This window comes from Gavialis gangeticus, unplaced genomic scaffold (genome assembly GCF_001723915.1).
Source record: "Gavialis gangeticus isolate Ggan-Ray unplaced genomic scaffold, GavGan_comp1, whole genome shotgun sequence".
In the NCBI taxonomy this organism is placed as follows: Eukaryota; Metazoa; Chordata; order Crocodylia; family Gavialidae; genus Gavialis; species Gavialis gangeticus.
Genome location: NW_017728996.1, coordinates 8014066 through 8030406, shown reverse-complemented (window position 1 = coordinate 8030406; position 16341 = coordinate 8014066). Strand labels below are relative to the sequence as shown.

The 16341-nt window shown below is 46.1% G+C and overlaps 1 protein-coding gene across 1 annotated transcript in view; it reads right to left on the bottom strand.

Moving 5' to 3' along the window:
- Positions 1-16159, bottom strand: part of CHSY1 (chondroitin sulfate synthase 1) — a 112429-nt gene extending 96270 nt beyond the window's left edge. The window contains exons 1-2 of the mRNA XM_019503996.1: positions 15821-16159; positions 2811-3306 (exon numbers count right to left, since the gene is read on the bottom strand). Coding sequence (XP_019359541.1) covers positions 2811-3306; positions 15821-16119 — 795 coding nt within the window. The 5' untranslated portion in view covers positions 16120-16159. The remainder of the gene's footprint in view (positions 1-2810; positions 3307-15820) is intronic.
- Positions 16160-16341: the final 182 nt, after the last annotated feature.

Below are 16341 nucleotides of genomic sequence, written 5' to 3'. Positions count from 1 at the left end.
GACCTTCAACCTCCCACCAGGGGTAAGAGCAATGGAGAGTGGAGCTGGAGAACACCCCATAGGGATTCCCCCAGGAGATGGGAGGTAAAGTCCTAGTAAACTCTTGCTCTTACAAGCAGCTCCTGCAGAAGCCCCTACATATTCACATGAAGAAAGCCGTGAAGATCTGGGCTCAGAGCTGTAACATACTGTAACCTCCGGGACTGAAAAGTTTGAGTGCCTGACAGGGGAGGGGTTGAGGTAGCTGGATTCAAGCCCTGCAGGAATAGTAAGGTGGGAACAAAATCAGGGGTATCTTACAGAACAGGGTGCTCATGCCTGGGCAGGACAGGGGTGGACAAGTGGGCCTTTCCCCGCAACCAAACACACTGCAGTTCAGTCATCCTGGCCTCCCACTTGACAGCCACAAATACACTCAAGACATGGAAAATGTTGCTTTTACACCATGCTTTCCTAACACAGCTGCATTCTATCTTAAATAAAACTCCCTAGACGCATTTAATCCAGTTGTCTGGGCAATGAGGGAACTAGATCAAAGCCCAAATTATGACAGCATTTCATTAACAAAACCAGGCCCCATTGCAACGAAAGTGCAACAACTCCTCACACAAAAGTAAACGTGCTTTCATCGCTGAAGCAGCTACCCCAACTGTTCCCGTCTCCTGAATCCCTCACATCTCGCACAGGATTACATTTCAAGCTCTTGCTGTTTAGTCTCCTTACACATGCGCTAATTGTAAACCTCTGCTGCGTTGGAGAGAAGATAATGCCGTGGACAGGGTAATGCAAACAGCTCAGCCCCATTACTTTTCCTCGGCATTAGCCACTGAATTCTGCTACAGGGCACAACACAGTACATTGAAGTGCATCTCTCCTCCCAGATTTCAAGCCAAATCCTAATCTTCCCGAAACCACTGGGTCTTTCCCTACCAGGATTTGGGCCTTCTAACAAAGTTTCCAAATGCTGTGAGATGCAAACGTTGACACAGGACTCATTTCAAGGTAGTAGAAGAATAGTTTTTGGGCTCTACAGCTATTCTGAGCAAGAGAAACAAGTAAGAAATGGATCCAATCCTTCCCTTTACAGCATCCAGCACACTCCATCATGCCCGCAATTGTGTGTCTATAAGCACAGAGCAAGGGGTCCCACTGCCACTTGAAAAGACCTACTCTAGAGATTTCCTTGGTCTCCAGATCTGGTTTTTATGTACAAAAACATCTACGCATGTTGAGATTAAAGGAGTTGGAACGGTCTCTTCTGTCTAGAGGGGCCTAGTACAATGAGCTCCAGACTGGGTTTACCAAGAACTAAATGGTAACATCTTGGGGTAAAACGGTCAAGAATTTTTTCCAAAAAAATAAAGGGGCATAGCTTTCATGAGTTAGAAACATATTACAACGGTCTTGTACATTAGAAAAATCTACTTGCTGTGGAAGCCCTCACAAAGACAGCACCACACTATGCACAAAGATCAAACACACAGGCAAAAAATAAAGAGGAAAAGGTTTCTTTACTCTTATCTTTGGTGTTCACCCCAACCCCAGCAGGTGAGTGATTAAGCCTGACTGAGTGATCAGGCCATCTCTCAGGATGCTTCTCCAGAACCGCGGCCTGATCGGGTATGACGAGGAATCACAGCTTGAAGAACCTCATGGCAGTAAGTTCAGCAGAAAGATTCCCTGCCACACTAACCAGCCAAACCTGGCACCTTAAACTACAGCCTTGCTGTCCGAAAGGGTGAAGGAGTGCAAGTAGCAGACGGCACAGGCAATCACAGTTTCTTCGGGGCTACGACAATCCCAGTCAGATCCACGTGGACAGACCCTTGTTGCGGGGCAGGTACAAGGCTCCACCCAGACTGGCCAAATGCAGCGACTCAGTGCAAGCAAGTGGCAGTCATGCTGTATTTGCAGGCACCTCTGTGCAGGCCGTTCTCTCTAATTACCTGCAGACTTAGCATGCAGTGTGAACAATGTTAACTGCCAGAAAGATTAAACTACTGTCTGGCAACAGCAATACATGGGGGACAGGAGGGGAGGATGAGGAGTGAGGCAGATGGCTGTAGGGTTGGTATGCCACAGCAGTAGCAAGCAGTGCGATAATGCTATGATTATTGTTCAATACCGACTCCGAAGACAGGCACAGCTCAGTACAGACTGGAGGCCAGGCACATTCATGTTCCAGACCTAGCTCCAACAACAAGCATGAGTCAAGGCCTTAACATCATATGACTGTGTGGGTGCCAAGTGCCTCTGAAAAAAATCAGGCCATTAACCACTTTAATTTAGCTCTCCCCATCAATTTTCCTATTGCAAAGCAGGGAAGATGAAAATTTGTACCTCATGGCACAAGGGTGTTGCTGGTAGGGGAACACTCGACTTACACCACTCCTTCATTTACGCTTGTAACCTCTAGAAGACTAAGTGAAAGAAAAAAAAGCATTTCCCCTCCCCTCAACCCCATGGTTCCTTAATTTTTATGACGTGTGCCGCTGTTTTCCATCACATAAGCGATTTCTCTATCTGTATGGGTCCTTCATGGGACAATGAGAGCAAAAAATTAAGACCTAGAGCCACTTAAGTGTAAAGCTGCAGAAAAAGGCAGGGAGCTCTGGGCAAGCACAATACCCACAGCAACTCTGAACCAATTTTAGATGGATCATAAACCAGCCAGACCTCAGGTTGGATGCACACCCTTCATTTGTACTAATTACATGCAATTATCCTAGCCCCAGGACAAGATGCCCAACACCTCACCCTCAACTTCCCACCCCTATGCCACCCACACCTGCTTTTCTTTGTGCTCTTACCTCATAAGACCACACACACTGCACTCCCGCGAATCTCCGCACACAGCGCCCCACTTCCACATCTTCATGGGTGGTATACATCTCTCGCAGGCACTCTCCGATATGAGGCACCATTCTGCGCAGCACTTCCCGGCTCATGATCACTCCTGGGCCCCCCATGCAGAAGTTCTCACCAGGCTCCAGAGCCAGTTTCCCCATCTCTTCAGTGGTGCCAAGCCCAGTCTGTCCAAGGAAGAGGGGCTCGCTGCTGTTCAGGCTCCGGAGAAAGTTCTCCAGTTTATCCCCTTTGATGTAAACGTCATCATCTGCCCTCATAAACCATTCGTATTTGTCCAAGTAGTGGTCGTGCATGTACTTCAGCATCATGAAGGATTTCTTCTGGGGAGGGTAGGAGTCATCCACACCTGGCAATGGCACTATCGGGATTGGAATGGAGGTGTCAGAGCCCTCGCTGGAGAAGAACTCAACTTTGCCGGGTATGGTGTTGGACCAGGTCCTGGATTTAAAAAGACAAACCACAAGCAAACCAGATGTGCTAGTTAAATATATAGACTTAGACAGCACACACCACAGTACAAACGAAACATGCAGAGAAGCAATGCAAGAGACCCATTAGCTTTAGCAGTTTTCTTTCCAGTTCTCTCCTAGTGACATCCTTCCACTATACCAGCAACAAAGAGTCATTGCATCACTGTACGTGTTGCATGAAGGTGAGAGTGCCACGGAGAACATGCAAAGTATCCTGACAGGACTTTGTCTGGGCCTTTAAAGCAGGTTGATGCTATTATCTGACTTGGTAATAGAAGAGGGATGGGGATTCTTAAAGTGCTCAATACTTGCCCCACTGACATCAATTGTCAGTCTCCCAGTAAAGCCGAGTTAGGTCAATGCTGATGATTCTTGAAAAAAATCCCACTTCTTTGTAAAAAAAACTATGCGAACATAAAGAGCACAGACCAGTCAGTGGCAGATGAGAAAACACCATGTGGGACAGCCCGAAATCCTGCCTGCGTGTTTAATCCTCTACCTTTTGTCCCCAGAAAGGTGACTCAAGTCATAATGAGTGATGGGGCAGGAAATGAAGAATAGATTTTTTAAAAATTAGCGACTGTAGGAGAGTTCAAGCACAACTGGCTTCAGGTTCTCAAAAGCTTCGCCGCAAGTTATTCAGCCCATGCTCCCCCTGCCCCTCCCAAGAAAGTCTGTGGGAACTCAGAAAGTTCAGAAGTGCCGACTCCTGCAGAACAAACAGATGACAAATTTCACATGAACTCGTGAAGAAGTCTGTGCCCCATGGGAGAGCTCCTGCAACTACCCTAACCAGGCTGTAGCATCCTCTACCCAGGAGCTGAAGAAATAGACTCCTGGAAAGCAGCTTTCCTTTTCTCTTGCAACAGCCTGAGAACCAGAAGGTAAGGGTGCTTCAAGCTTGCTTGTCCTGCCCAGCCAGAGATTCAAGGAAAAACAACCCCAGAGTATGGCAAAGGGCTACCAGGACTCCCAACCAACGGGCTCTTCTCAGTCACTATCGTGTTATGGCTCCAAACGTCACAAGCGGCCTCCACTCTATTTTATTCCGAGCTCTGGCACATTTTGCAAGCCCTGGCACCCAAGTGATTTAGGGTCCCAGGAGCTTACAGTGACTTCAGATACACAGCAGAAGAACTGAAATATGCAGTAAAGGATCCCAGAAGTAGAGGGGAGAGACAAGGAAAAGCCTAACGGCCCCCACTTGAGCTAAAAGAGGTTGTCAGCCCAGGAAGCAAAGAGCTGAAGCCATGGGATTCGAGTGCTTGAGCTAAAGCACCTTTTTGCTGGGATTTCTCGAAACCTCAAGGGGACTTAAGCTGGCTTTCCAGAGGGCTTGCTTGCCTAGGTCACCTCCAGAGCAGCAGCTGATTCACAACCCTCTTCTGAGGGCTAGCTGCAAAGCCAACAGCTCCTTGCTCTCCTAATGCAGGGGGTTACAGAGGGATGCACCCCAGCAGGCAAGATGGGGAGAGCTGCTCCAAACCTAAGAGGAAGTTTGAGAGAGGGCACAGAGACGGAGGAAGCGAGCCCAGCAAGAGAGGTATGGCCTATGCAATCAAAGCCGCTCTTATAGCCAGGAGAATTTTTATGCTGCTTAACACAAACAAGGGCCCCTAAAGACACAGCATCTGTTTTATGCCCTTTGGCAAAACCTGCCTGCCCCAGATGGACATGGGAAGCTGGCCTCTTTATACCACTTGGAAGAGGTGTAGAATGAGTCCATTTTAAGTCAGACTCAAGAAAACATCGTCTCTCCAGGGACAATTCTAAATTACATAGATATTAAAAGTTTGCACTCTTACTCCCAATCTGATGAAGTTTACACTATTGAGTATTGTTTTCTCCAATTTCTACTGACAAGAAGGACAGAGTGTGTATTCGATGTAGGAAGATGTGGAAAATACCTTTTAAAAATCGGCAACTGGAGAGGTTTTTCCTTCTCCTATATAAAGTAGAGTATTTTCTAGTTATGTTTGGTAGCTTTGTTCAGAATGTAATCTGCATTCAGAATCTGATGCGAAAACATTCCCGAGGTGTGAAAAAGAATAGTGTTCCTTAAATGCATCATTGCTATTTATACCAGGTGTTTCCAACCATAATTTTCAGACCAAAAATAGAGTCAGATATGATTGGGCCATATAAATCATCTTAAAATCTACAAAGCGAGCCAGTATGAGACCATCTATTTAAAAATATTCCTATGAATTAAACTAGAAGTTCCATTTAGAAAGCTTACAAGGTTATTTTAATGTTGATTACCCAAAGATTTGTGCAGTTGTAAAGTGAACAAATAGAACTACGAAACTGCTATATGCCAAGTTTGAAATAAATAAAACTGATCCTTTTAAAAACCATGCATCTTTACCATTTGAGTTTAGTACTGAAATATCCAATGTGTCTTAGCGAAGGCCCTGAATTACTAAGTTTCCCAACACCTGGTGAAGTCTATGGACAAAACTCCTGCTGACCATGATCAGAGAGGCAAGTAGGGCTTTTTAACTGCATCATTGATGACTAATGAGCAACACAATTGCTTATAAAAACTCTGTCCTGCTGCAGCGGGGAAACCAGACTGTTTTAAAGAAGACAGACCACACCTTTAGCCTTCACTATGTTTCTTTGTTCACTCCTAACCGCACCCAGGACATGGGTCTTTGTTCTGTTTTGGATGAAACACACATCTTTTTTCACACCAATTCCTGGTATTTTATCTACTATAAGCTTAAAAATTCATTTGCCAAATGCAGCAGCCTTCTGATTGACAGCTGATCAAAAGTATATTTTGACAACTTTAAAATTTAGCTAGAAAATCATGAGGGTAGGGGGGAGAAATAAGTGCTGAAAAACTCAATTCTCAAAAGCCTCCACTGTCATCTCTTCCCAAGGCTGCTTTCACACTGGAGAGACTCCTCTGTGTATATAGCTCCTAGCTGACATGCTGTAGTTGGTAACAGAAATAGCATAGTTGCAGGAATTTATTATGTTTAAAAGTGTTCTCCACCTTCAAATTCAGCTTTTTTTTAAAATCAGCACCTCAATAAGTACTGGCAGGAACTGGTTTCAGCTCAGTAACAGCCACATGTATCAGTAAGACTGGGTGGATGTGGCTTCTGGTGTTCAAATTTCAGTGGCCTGAAGCTATTTTAGCTTAAACCAGTGACACGTAGCCCTGAAAGGTCAGGAGATGCGCGAGCAGCCAGTGGTAACCAAAGAACGACAGTAATGTGTGCATCCTTAGACGAATTGTGGGCAACATGCTCTGGCTGTGCGAAGAAAAAAAAAAAAACCTCTACATGATACAGTTGTACATGTTGCATTATTCATGATTTCAAGAGATACACAATGCATACAGTACAAGAAGTGGCCTTTGATAATATTTTCTGACGAGACACACTTACAGCTTGGAAGCCATGATTTGAATCGGAATTTGTCCCAGACACTGGAATATGTCCTACTCGCTTGTGGTGAAATCACTGATCGGGTATCTATCCTTCATTTCGTACATCAATTAAATTCCTAAGACAAGAAGGCTTGGTCAAACTCAAAGAGATTGGCTTCCAGTGTACTTTAGACCCCTGCTATATGACTAAACTTTTTGACCTCTAGTCAAAAACACATTCAAGTCCCTATCAATGCAAAAAGTTTTTCCAAAAAAAAACAAAAAACCCACCTCTGGAAATACTCCATGTTTGCTGCTTATGTCAGAATGAATAGCTGATGACATAACAGACATAACTTGGGTCTCATATATCCACTTATTAAGACAGAAGTTAAGTGCAAGATATATATTTATTACATATGGGGCAGGGTGCAGAAAGAGTCAGAAACCTGCACTGAAAAGGTGAATCACAACTAGCGGTTGACAGACTTATCTAAATCAATGGAAGTAAGAATAAAAACTACAGAGGACTGAATTTTCATGCAAACAACTCTATGTTTTAATTTGGATTCACTGAAGAATCAGCTTCTAATCACATGTGAATAACCCAAGGTCAGCATTTTCATAGCCACATTTCCAGTTAACTGACCTGAGACTTCAGGAGTGGACTTGCTTGATGATAATCAGTTAGAAATGACATTCTGGCTTCAGTCACAAGGCTTTGCTCCTTCACCAGCTCTTCATGCCACGCGAGTAGACCAGGGGCAGGCAATTATTTTAGGCCACTTACTAAGTTTTGGGAAGCCATCGAGGGTTGCATGACAGGCAGCCAGGGACAGATAAATGTTAATTTTCTAAACTTTTTAGGGGCCCTGCGGGCTGGATAGAATGGCCTGGCAGGTTGCATCCGGCCCGTGGGCTGCGTTTTGCCCACCACTGGAGTAGACACTATCTGCCCAATTCCTGTATATTTTGCTTTCACTACTTACATAAGCAAGAACTGCTTACCATTTCTGCAGAACTGGTTATTCATTCTGGTAATAAAAAGCAACAAGGATATCACAGGAAAAACCCCAGACCCTGACCTCTCCCACACACTTAACTAAATGAGCATGACTGGGGAGTGCCAGTGTAGCACAGCATTTCCACACCACAAAGCTGCATTCAGGGTTAGAGGTTATCTATATTGCAGCCAATGTGCAACAATGCCCAGAGACATCCCAGGTACTGAAAGCACTTGTGTCTACTGAAGATCATTATTAACAAACCAGCAGCTAACAGAGGTCAGTCCAGTAACCCCTTCTCACATAAGCACTGTTTTCCCACTGACTTAAAAAAATGGGAGTACTTTTGCAGAACTTAGGATTTGAGGACTAAGTTTTGCCTTCTTCAGGTCCAGCGCGTTGAACTGCATGCTCTGGTTTCTCTCTGGGTGCCAGACGCACAATTCCCAAACAGCAGGAGTCACCAACAGAATTAAAGCAAAGTTGAAACAAAAAAGTTGGGCCCTCTAGTCCGAGCGTCTTGGTTTTAAAAGTGCATTGCAGCATGGTACAAGACTGTTATAACTTCATCAGTTAATTGTATATTTTTTCCACACATCCCTATGCACATACTGTCAGTCCTGAGCCACTCACAGCACCAGCAAAGCTGACTGCATGCAAGGGAGCTGCATAAATGTTATAGTCAAATCTATGCACATCACACCCCTGCTATCTTTTGTGGGACAAACTCCATCTACAAAGATAGGGCTAAAAAGCTGACAGTGACTATAACCAGAAATACAGGACGTCCCACGAAGTGACAATTAACAGAGTTAACAATGTTATTGTTAACTATTTGTGCAGGAAAAGAAAGTGCTACTTGGCACTTTGCTTGAAGCCTACATCAGGACTTTCCCCCCTTATCTTCAGTTTCCCAAACAGTTGTTATTCATATTACCGTGCTTTGTTATCAGCAAGGAAGACAGAGCAAAATAAAGCCATCTGGAGCATTATACAGACAGTTCTGCCTTTGTAGAGTCCCAAATTAGAGAGGATTAAAAAAATATATATTCCATTTTTGCCTGAGTGGGCTGGTACCTCCCTGGGAAGAGACCAAGGAAGCCATTTAGTTTTCAGAAACACTCATCTTGTATAATTATGCTGCAGGGAACAACACAATTTGTGAATGCCTCGGCAAGATAATGGAGCTGGAGGAGCTATTTCTTGAATGCACAGTTCAGCTAAAGTCTGCCTTGAATTAAGGCTAGTTTTGAGCAACTGTGCTTCTAAATCATGGGTTAGGTCTCTCCAGTGAGCACTCACTAGAGGTGGAGGCAATCAGTTAACTCTGCTATGAAAGTCATGCACACAAAGCAATGTTTGTACCAGAGCCATGTCTGCTACTGAGGGTTTGAGGAATAAGCAGCTGAACAAAACAGGAGTATCTTCACATTTCTGAGAGTCACAAGTGCCAAGGGTGAGAGGAAAAAGAATCCTTGATCCACTCGTGCACCACAGAATTTCATACTATCTTATAACATCACCACATACAACTGACTTCTTTCTTACAAGTTAACACCTTCATAGATTCATAGACATTAAGGCTGGAAGGGACCTAGGAAGATCATCGAGTCCAGCCCCTGCCCCAGGGGCAGGAAGTCAGCTGGGGTCATAGGATCCCAGCAAGATAAACATCCAGATGTCTTTTGAAGGCGTTCAGAGTAGGTGCTCGAACCACCTCCAGTGGCAGTCCATTCCAAACCTTGGGGGCTCGGACAGCGAAGAAGTTCTTCCTTAATGTCCAGCCTGAATCGGTCATGGAGGAGTTTGTGACCGTTCGACCTCGTCATCCCTTGGGGCGCTCTGATGAACAGACGTTCCCCCAGATCCTGGTAAGCACCCCTGATAAACTTTTGGTGGCCAGCAGATCACCCCTAAGCCTGTGCTTTTCCAGGCTGAAGAGCCCCATGGCTCTCAGCCTGTCGTCGTAAGGTCTGTTTTCCTGACCTCTGATCATGCGCGTGGCTCTTCTCTGCACTCTCTCAAGCTTCTCCACAACCTTTTTGAATTGTGGAGCCCAAAACTGGACGCAGTACTCCAGCTGCGGCCTCACCAAAGCCAAGTACGAGGGGAGAACGACGTCCTGGGATTTGCTTGAGAAGCATCTATGGATGCAAGCCAGCGTTTTGGTTGCTTTACTAGCTGCAGCATCGCATTGCAGGCTCATGTTCATCTTGTGGTCAATGATGACCCCCAAGTCCCTTCGTCCATAGTGCTAGCCAGCATAGCACTGCCGAGCCTATAAGGATGCTGCAGGTTTTTCTTTTTCACCTGCATTACAGAGCCTTTGTCTTCAAGGAAAGTTACTTTTCAAAAGTTAGCACCCTAGCACTCCTGCAAAAAGACAACCCCAAAACCCTGGAGTCCTCCCCAAAAGTCTCCTACTCCAAAGCAAAAACTGCCAGTCTGTGCTCTGCTTTCCACAAGGCCTGAAGTTCAGCCTCTTATTTTGCACCTGGAAATAAATCCCACCCTCATACCCAGCACAGCCACATGCTATAAAATCCTAAAAGCAATATACATGCACAGCAACTACTACTCCAACAGCTTTGATGCATCAGTGCCTAAATCTCCTCGTCAACCCAGAAAGAAAGTGGGAGCGACCACCCTTTATATAACTGGTTCTGTAAAGTACATAGCATGTTTTTGGGTCACAAATATTCAGGTTTTTCCAAGTCTCATGCCTGCACCACAGTATGGGGCCAGACCATTAAAAGAACTTGTATTGTTATACTGGTAGTTTATTTCATATTCCAAATGCTTTCAACTAAAACATGTCCAAAGGTGTTCACTGCCAGGGGGTCTGGTTCACTTCACCTAGCCTGAAGTGGAAGCAAATGGCACTTTTCTCCAAAGGTAAGTGCATGCTCCATAACACGCATCAGCTCGCTAACCTGAAAGAACCAAACAGGAGGGATATCAGCCAACAGGCTAGATCCCAGAGTATGTTTAATACAGAACTGGGATAAAAATGTGTTTCCTATTATAGTCCCAGAGTGGCCAGCCATGGGCTCAGGCAGAGAACATGAACTGCCATACACCCCAAGCCCTTCTGGCCGACTTTTGCTTAACCTTCTGTAAGTGCTCAGGCTTTTAGATTGCTCGACAATCTACTTCCTCTATGACAGTGTGAGCAGCATGACAAAGTGTGCAGACGGCAGTCTTTGGAAAGAGTACCTTACGCTGGGACTTTCTGCAGAAAGATGCACACTTCAGCATTAAAACACAGATACAATATAACGTGATCCACGGTCAAAACGGCCTCTCATGATCTTTCGCAGAAGAGTTTCTAGCATATATTTACTGAATTATCTGAACAACTTGGCTGCAGGTTCAGCTTCTTCTGCCATCCATTGCATTAGACTTCTGCAAGTTCCTTGGCTGTATAACTGATGGGCAAAGTAAAGGAGTCGGTCTAGCAAACAGCATATGCACTGGTGCTGCTGCTCCATTTACAAGACAACGGCATCCAGGTTTTTCTGCCCTTAACAGGAGACTCTGGTGTCCGCTGGGAGGCTACCAGCTGAGTTTTCTCCTTCTACAGTCCTTTCACAATAGCTTCCTTCTGCTCACAGGTCCTTATGGATAACCATTCTCTTGGCTTTGTGCTTGTGCTCATTGCTCCCTGCACCCTTTTTTCTGAATTCAATTTACAGACATGCCAGGGGGGATCAAAACGGTTTCCAGGGGTGCATTTCAGCAGTCTTCGTCAAGGCAAATTCAGCTAATCTGTTTGTTAGCTGGAAAACACAGTCCAGAGAATTATTTAGAGCATCAGTGCTTTCCTGAAGGGAACCAAGCCCATATTTCACCACAGCATGTATTTTACCAGAAAGATTAACAAAGACTTTCAAAAGTGCCTCCTGTTTGCACCTTTCCTACACCATAAATGGCGCAACAGCAGCAAGGTACAGCAAACATCTGTTCTGTTCCATCTGGTCCCTTCTGGCTAAGGATTTACGGCCCCCCTCTCCTCAAGTGAACCTATAAGGCTAGAAGGTTTTGGAAGGTCCTGTATTTCTATGCCCTTGGCTCCTCTCTCAACTGCAGCAAGTATGTTAACAGACCTTGACAGCTCCAGTCCTGCCATCTCCAGAATCTCTCTTACAAGCTGCCCATTCTCCTTGCTCCATCTAACCATGATGCTTTTGTCAATTTAATCATCCCGATTACGTAGTTGAATGCTCTGCGGCAATCATACCCCATTTAAGATTTCTTTTTCTCCCAGGAAAATGTATTCCTGCGACTGACACATCTTGTTTGTAAAAGAAACAAGAAAATGAAGAATGTATGTAGGCCTTCCACAACTGGTAAGAGCTCTCAGATCTTGTCCCTTTGGTATGCTTGCTTTATTCTAGTCATTTTTCTAGTCCTTTTTTTTGTATTTATTCATCCTCTGTTCCAGAATACCCATTTCTCCCTTCCAGACATTTTCTTTCCCTATACATTTATCAGTTTTGGTTTTTTTTTACCATATTTTCTGTCTCCTATGTTTGCACTATGGACCTAGATCCATAAGTGCAACTCCAATATATAACCCCACAGAAGTTAATAGACAATACACGCATCGTACAAAGTGTAATGAATGCAGAAGCTGGCAAAAGCAATCAGTGAAAAGTAGTAAGCGATGGTTACAGCAACACGTGTCCTCAAACACCTTCCCTGGAAATCTCATGACCTCCCCCCACTCATCCCAATGGGATTTGCTGCAAAACGTGTTTGAATTGGAAGCCACTCAGCAGTATTAAAACACAGATGAGGTTTCTCCATGCCAGTCTTTGCTTCATAGACTGCACAAGTATGGCACTTCAAAATATTTTCCCCATTCTTTTCTGAAAGTATCAGTTGAAGCCTAATGAGACAGATTCTCTTCTTTTTCTTCCAGGGCTTCAACCACAGTCTGTTTAAATTTAATTACAAGTCTACTGTTAGCCCCTTATTTAAATTGATTAAAACTTATAATTAAGCTGTATGTCGTGGAAGATTATTTTAGATTCTCTCTTTTAAACCTCCCCTCCCATTTTAAGACATTATATACGATTATAATCAGATGCTTCCATTTCTGTTAACAGTGAAACACTTCCATTTGCTTAGTTTTGCTACACTGTTCCTTAGGCTCAAGTAGACCAGTGGTTTTCAGCCTTTTTTCATTTGTGGACCCCTGAAAAATTCCAAAGGGAGGTGTGTACCCCCTTGGAAAATGTCAAATGGAGGTGTGGACCCCTTTGAATTAAAAGTATGAGAATACTCACAGTCACAATGGATCATAGTCTTCTTTCACAGACCCCTTAGACAGCCTGCAGACCCCCAAAGGTCCATGGACCACAGGATGAAAAGCACTGAACTAAACCAAATTGTTGTTACCCACTTTTTGTTAAAGAAACTTCTGTAGGAGAATTCCTAATGGCTTGTTTGATAGGGTGTAGCACCATGTGAATCTATACAAAAAGTATCCAAGCTAAATTGCTAGGTCTTAACTTCAGAAACTCCAGATTTCCTAAGAGTGTGCCTTTGAGGATGACTCCCAATCCAGACCTCCAGGCTAAGGCTAAAATACTCAACGCTATTTGCATAGGACACATCTATAGCAGAAAACCTTGCTCCAGAACCAAAAGCTTTACACTTACAAGAGGGATTACTGCTCCGATAGGGAGAGGGGTGGATGATGAAAGCTGCATTACCATGATCCTGTTATTGGTTGCATTAGCACAGCATATAGTAGCTCTGGTTATGGAGCGGAGCTACTTCATGTCTGTCGAGTACCTAGAACAACAGCAGCCCCAGTCTTCTTCCTCCTGTTCATCTCACCAACACTTATCAAGAGTGAAGGTGATTAATCTTGGTTAGTGTTCACCAGTTGTGCTTTTCACCTGCTTTGTCCCAGCTGACTGAAAGGTCCAATGGAGAGGGGGGTTAATTTTACTTCTTGCTTCTTATCAAATCTCCTTCCTGATACTAACAATCAAGATGGGCATCCCCTTTCTTCCTGGCTAAGTGGACGCAGTGGTGGTCTCAAAACCATTTTTTTTCTGTTGGATTATGAGGTCCTCGCCTGTCAGGCCAGACCTCTCTTGGTCAGCTACCTGGTACCATGTAAACTAATACAGCCTGTTCCGCAGGCAGGGTGTCAAAAACTATAGAGTGGTGCCCCCAGTTTAGCGGGCTAGCCTTGCTGAGGAGGGTGCACGGACACCCAGCACGACTTAAAAAAGACCCCTCAAAGGGCAGATGAGCTCTCTGTGAGCCAGCAGCCATCCGCACCTGGAGAGGAGAGGGGCGTCTCCAGGTCACTCTGCCCAAAGAGTCATCAGTGATGCAAATCAACTCAACTAACCTCATAAGGAAGGTTGTTACAGGATGTAAAGTGCCCCAACGGTCGCAGCGGCCTGAGGTCCTCTCACGAAATCCTCTGCCCCAACACGATGCAATATTCAGAGTAAGAACACCAACAGGAACGTTTATAAAAAAACCCAACAAAACTGCCTTTGCTTCTGTTTTCATGAAAATATTTCAAGTGCTAGGAATGATTGCACTTCAAGCCGTAACCTAGCCCTCATGTCCCTTGAACGAGGCGTGTAGGACTTATCAATGGGAAACATGCATTGTTTAAACATGAATAGATTATAATAGTGACAACAGGGCCCTGGTAGTTTTGGTGATGGTGGGAATTTAAGGCCACTGACAAAACCTAATGAGCCCCACAGCCTTGTTCTTCAGGCTAGTCGCTTCCTACCTCACGTTAAAGCCAAGTCTTTCAAAATCAGCTATATGCCAAGGTTCCCAAACTAAAGAATAAACCAGCTTGTTTTCACTAAATGTGTCTCTTCCAAAAGCCATGACAAAAGGCATCGTTCAGTGGAAGAAAGAAGGCGGTATTAGCTGAACACACAGAAAGGCATTTAACGCCATGTCCCAGTCCATAGGAAAGTGCAAGTAAACAGGCTTGAGCACGGGTATATTTGTGGCAACCCAATCACTGTCAACAGCCTTCACTGGTAACAGTTTCACAGGTCAAGAGATGCAGGCAGTTTACATTGGAAACTAACAGTTCCTTATTTTAGACACTCTGCTCAGTGAAGAAGGTTAATAAATGAGAACCAAGAAAAAGCAGAGGTAAAAGCCCCCTAATGAAAATTGGAAAAATCTGCAGACATGCAAAGCAGCCTTCAATTTTGTTGCTGGCTTCTCTCAAGCAAGAGGGTTTATTCTGCTAGCCCCTACACCATCCTCTTGGGAGTGGGGCAGAGGGCTCAGCCTGAATATATTCACCTAACGTTGATGCAGACAGCTCTAAACACGGGAGCACGTTATAGCCAGTTGCAAATTTCCTTTGTCCGTTTAACTCTACTTCGGGAGCCAGCGAGACCAACTACAGCACACGCGGGCAGACTTGCCCACTCTTTGCGTGCATCTCTCAGACAGCAGCTGGGGGAGGAACTATCTTAAGGATAGGAAAATGTGATTAGAAGAACCTGAAACTGCTTCTAACCGGCTGTCTGAAAACAAGGCGGTTTCAGGTGTCCCTTTACGACCAAGCCGTTTCTGAATCAGACTGTGAGCTCTGCGAAGAGCAGATCTTTGTGTGGCCTATCGAGACTCCAGTGTCTCTCGCAGGAAGGTCTATACAGAGGCACCTTTTGTAAACCCTTTTTACTGGCATCTTAGGGGCAGAGGCAGGTAATGGCACTGTCAAGAGCATCTTCAGACATGGGCGGAGGAGCCTGGAAACACTCGTGGGGCCAGCTGTCAGCAGCTCCCTAGGCAGCGGGTCCAAAGCAAGCCCCCCGGGTGGGTTCAGGGGAAAAGAACAAAGCGAGCTCTTCCCCGACAAAGCCACTGTGACTTTCTCCACCGAGCCGATGGGAAGCCGCACATGCAATGAGAGCAGGGACGGAAAGCACAGCTGCGCGCACACACCCACCCACCAGCTCTTCATGTGCTAGACAGACGTGGCTGGGCATGCAGGGAAGGGGCACGAAGCAACCCCCAGCACCCCTCTCCCTCTGCCCCGGGCTGCCCAACGAGCAGGGGACGGGGACGGGGACATGGGCACTCACCTGTGGGCAGCCACGGCCCGGCTCTGCAGGTATTTCTGGGCGGTCATGACCCCCACGAAAAGGAAGCTCTCGGCAGGCGGGACGTCGTCCCGGGGGCCGCTGGGGTCGCGGCGCCACAGCAGAGCAGCGCGGGGGTCTCCGCGCAGCCGCCCCCCACAGCCCTCGGGGCTGGCCTGGCGCCGGTGCCCCGCTTTCTTCAGCTCCGAGGCGCGGGGCAGGATCAGCCGCGAGGCCAGGACGAAGCCCAGCACCAGCCCCAGCAACACGCTCAGCCAGGACCGGCGGCTTCTGCCGGCCATTCCCCACGGCCGCGCCGGGCCCGGGACAGCCCGGCAGGCGGCCCCCACCCCGGAGCGCCCAGACCCTGCCCCCCTAATCCTGCCTTCCTGCCCCCAACACAGCGCGCCTGCAGCTCCTACCCCCCAACCCTCACCTCCTGCCCCCCAAATCCTGCGCTCCTGCCCCCTCAGCAGCCCGCCCCGCGCTGGCCGGCTCGCCCCGCCGGGCCCCCCGCGGCCATG